Here is a 3,856-nt window from a genome sequence, read left to right on the forward strand (position 1 = left end):
GAACATGCAAATGTATCTCTGCCCTGGCCACACAAATGGGAAGCAAATTACTGTCTGACTACATCAGCAGCCTGGCTCCAAACCTCAGTACAAAGTCTGAAACCAAAAGAGCAGAGGCTGTTATGTCCACAGACTGTGTTCAGCAATCACATATGGGTATAATGGTTATGTGTCCATTTACTTTTGGCCACATAGTGTAATTTCCTCTGCATATACTGTATCTGGACACAGGCTCAGCATTACAGTACCATGAAGTCGATGTTGCTGTCTTCGTTGCGGAAAAACTCCATGAGCTTCTCAAAGCGACTTTTCTCTCCACACACCTGAAAAACAACAACAGTTTATATTAGGCAGACCACAGCAGGTTATTAGCATTAATGGTTTGTTAGTTAAATCTAGGTGAAGCCCACAGGGACGTGCTTCTGACGGAGGGATTGATAAACGTGTTGCCATCTCTGTATGTACACACATGGGGGCAGTGTGCGCACATGAAGCTGATGCCAACACAGCCATCTACATTATGTGAACCATGCGGTGTTTAACGACCTGTAAGAAAACACAGCACCGTCCTGAGAGTCACACGGCTGCTTTCTGTGTGGACTCTGCTTGTGGATTAAGTTTCAGGTTCAGCCCAGTTCAGGAACAAACATCAGTTATGGCAGTAATAAAACCAGTGCTTGCACAGCTGCGACAGCCCGTTACAGAAACGATGCTTCAGTGTTTTCCCTGCAGCAGAGTGTGTGTTTGCTTTGGGGAGACACAGCTACATTATACTTGTGTTTTCTTCGTCAACAGCTCAGCAGATTACTGGTCTTGTCCATAAGCAGCGACCCTTCCCAGTTTGCCATCCTGCACCATCTTTTTGCTCACTCATGTCTGCTAAATAACGCAGCACGCCAAAGCGACAGCCTGCACAACCCAAAACAAGGCCCACATTCAGCTCCTCAGGGCCACATAAGCCGGCTCCTGGCTCTGCTCTGTCGCCCTCTCCATCAAGCCCACAGACACGCCAGCGTTGCTGCGGCACCAAAACAAGTGCCACTCACTGTGATACTCGAGTCGCCACAGTGGTTAACTGATGTCGCTCTGGTCAGCCAGGCGAGGCGAGGGCCACCGCCGCCAGACACCTGGGTATGTACACATGAAAGGAAAAGTCTGGTGATGTACTACATTTTCTATTAGGTAAAGATCTGAACCCACACGCCAATATGAACACTTGCCATTACACTGCACCTCCTCCTTGTTGTTTCTAACATCCTATTTCAGGTTCATGCTGCTGCCTGTCTGCGTTGCTGCAGCCACACGAGCCGATCCGTTAGCAACAGCTGCTGCTTCCTCAGGCAGAGATGAGAAGAGGCCGAGCAGAGGTCAAGAGGAGCTCAACAAGTGTTTCCCATATTTATGCCTCTTCAGTCAGTTTGGTCTGTTGGGGGGACGACTGGACAGAGCGGGCGGAGGCCGGAGGAGAACGGACTGGAATGTGGGTGCTGTTACATCGATACCACTTCTATGTTAAGCTTAAGACCAGTTAAAAATAAAACCCGAATGTGGGCTCAGTCAGTCCTGCTGGTGCTTGTAGTCACGGTCATCTCAAAGGCGTAAAGTGGAAACAGTGACCTTGGACAATGGCGACATATACCCTACCTTTAAGATTAGACTTTCCTTTTTCATAAAGCTTATAGTCAGGGCTGGATCAGGTGACCCTGAGCCTTCCCTTAGTTATGCTGCTATAGGCCTACGCTGCTGGGGGGCCCCATGATGCTGTGAGTTTCTTTCCCCTCCCCTCCTGCTCTCCTCTCCTCTCCACCCCTCAGGCAGTCTTCTTGAACAGCTGCTTGAGCTCTGAGCACGTTGGCCTCCTTGGTTACACATAGTTATATTTTTAAAGTAAGGCAGTGCACTGTGCTGTGGGAGTGTGGTCCCACTTTCCTGTGTTTGGCTTTTGACTTTGATTACAGTATGTAAGCCCAGCTCGCTCTGTATTGTCTTAATGTTTCGCGAGTAGCGTGCGGCCGGGTGGAGCTCAAAGGGCTGTGTGACTCCGGAGACCCATTGTACCTCTTTAAAGTTGTCAAAGGCAGAGAGGATGATGTCGTGGCCTCCCCTCACCAAGCATACAGCAGCCAACAGCTCCAGCACCAGCGCCTTGGTCCTGACACGCAACATATTTGGTTAGTCTTGGTTTTTTGAGCATTTTTGTTTTGTATTGATCTATCTATTGGTATCATATGTATCATCAGTGTAACCCAACCAGTTACATCATGACATCACAGGACTGTGTGTGACAAGCTCAGACACTGACCTTGGGTTTCTGTTGTTGAGGCTGAGTGTGATCTCGTTGACACAGCAGGGATGCTTCATCACCAGGTTGAACCCAGACTGACAACATGCACACAAACATCATAAACTGCCAGTCACCATGTGACCATTTTGTTAACCTCCTCAGTTAGTTCAAGCTATGGGAATCGATTTCTGCCTGGAAAAAACTAAATACAGTATAAAATATAAAAATCAAAGCTCTCAAAATTTTGACTTACTTATAGCAAATGTTGACATTTACTCTGTGAAAAACATAAAGGACAACGATTTGACTCTGCATCTCGAACCAAATCAATATAATCAATTTAGATTTGTATCCAACTTTCTTTCTTTCATTCATAAGATTCCATCAATTTTTCTTTTCCTGGCAGAAATGGGCTTCCACACCAGTCTGTCAAATATTACAAAGACATCATAGATCATGATGAAACCAAGATTAAAGAAACTACATGATGGCTGGTTTTAAACACCTGATAGTTCATGATGGCACGTAAGCACATGATGCAGAGGTGGACGTCATCTTTCTGGCCCAGGACACGTGAACCCCTCTGGGCTTTCCTGTTTTGGAGAGAGTTGAATCTGCCCGGTGAGAGATGAAGTGGTTACGGCTTTGTTGTCACTACACACGCACTAAAATGTACACAATATTAAACATTTATCAGGCCCGAGGTACATGCCTTTAAGTACTCAGTCGTGTACTTTGTTATAACTTAAAGACTGAAAAAAAAAAACGAACCCCATTTACATAAAGGGTTAAATACAGCTCTGTATGTGAATGTTGTCTGAGAACCACCTCTTTTGTTCATGCACGAGCGAAATGAGGCACAAATTGGTGCATATGTGAGAGTCTGCTTCTGTACTGATTCAACCTGATTCACATGCAAGCAGCCGTAATCCACGTCATCTGTCGAGGGAGATCGAAAGCGACTTGTGTTAGGGTGATTTTTATTTTATGCACTTAAGAATGGTTTTATTTTATAACACACATAAGTTTACATACTTATATGTCACAGATATGCTTATATAATTATGAATATCACTTTATGAGTTCACTTAACTACTGGTCAAATATCTGCTGTGTGAGTCACAGAAACACTAATGCAACATCATAAGTCTTGTCCACTAAATTACTGAATTTCATTAGATTTATGGCTGAAACTAAGGGAGCTCATAGTTACGTATCGCTCCTCTGGACTGGTGGACCCAAAGGAGTCTTGGTACGGTAAGGCTCCAAGTTTATTAAAATAGATTAGACGTAGATGAGAAAGCTTCAAAGGGAGAACAGTTATGCACACACACACCCAGGTAAAACAGTTTTAATTAAGTGAAAACAAAGGAAGACGTGAGTGTGTATGTAGGAATTAAAGTAGTACAGGTATTCCTCCTTTCTAGGGCGCTGTCCACGATGATTGGAGCAGAGAGGACGGACGGACTGAAGGATCAATAACGGGAGAGTTAAGTCTAAACCACGGCTCCTCCCCAACTGTTTTGGACCTATTAGATAGTAGTACCTTTTCATACAAATATTGTTACACAC

At 44.9% G+C, this 3,856-nt stretch overlaps 1 protein-coding gene across 1 annotated transcript in view; it reads right to left on the reverse strand.

Annotated features, from left to right (window-relative positions):
• The window catches only part of fmnl1b (formin-like 1b), a 34,517-nt gene that overhangs the window by 11,799 nt on the left and 18,862 nt on the right, over positions 1 to 3,856 (reverse strand). The window contains 4 exon segments of the mRNA XM_020604751.1: positions 249 to 323; positions 2,059 to 2,152; positions 2,303 to 2,379; positions 2,790 to 2,898. Coding sequence (XP_020460407.1) covers positions 249 to 323; positions 2,059 to 2,152; positions 2,303 to 2,379; positions 2,790 to 2,898 — 355 coding nt within the window.

This window comes from Monopterus albus, unplaced genomic scaffold, assembly GCF_001952655.1.
Source record: "Monopterus albus unplaced genomic scaffold, M_albus_1.0 scaffold67.1, whole genome shotgun sequence".
Taxonomy (NCBI): domain Eukaryota; kingdom Metazoa; phylum Chordata; class Actinopteri; order Synbranchiformes; family Synbranchidae; genus Monopterus; species Monopterus albus.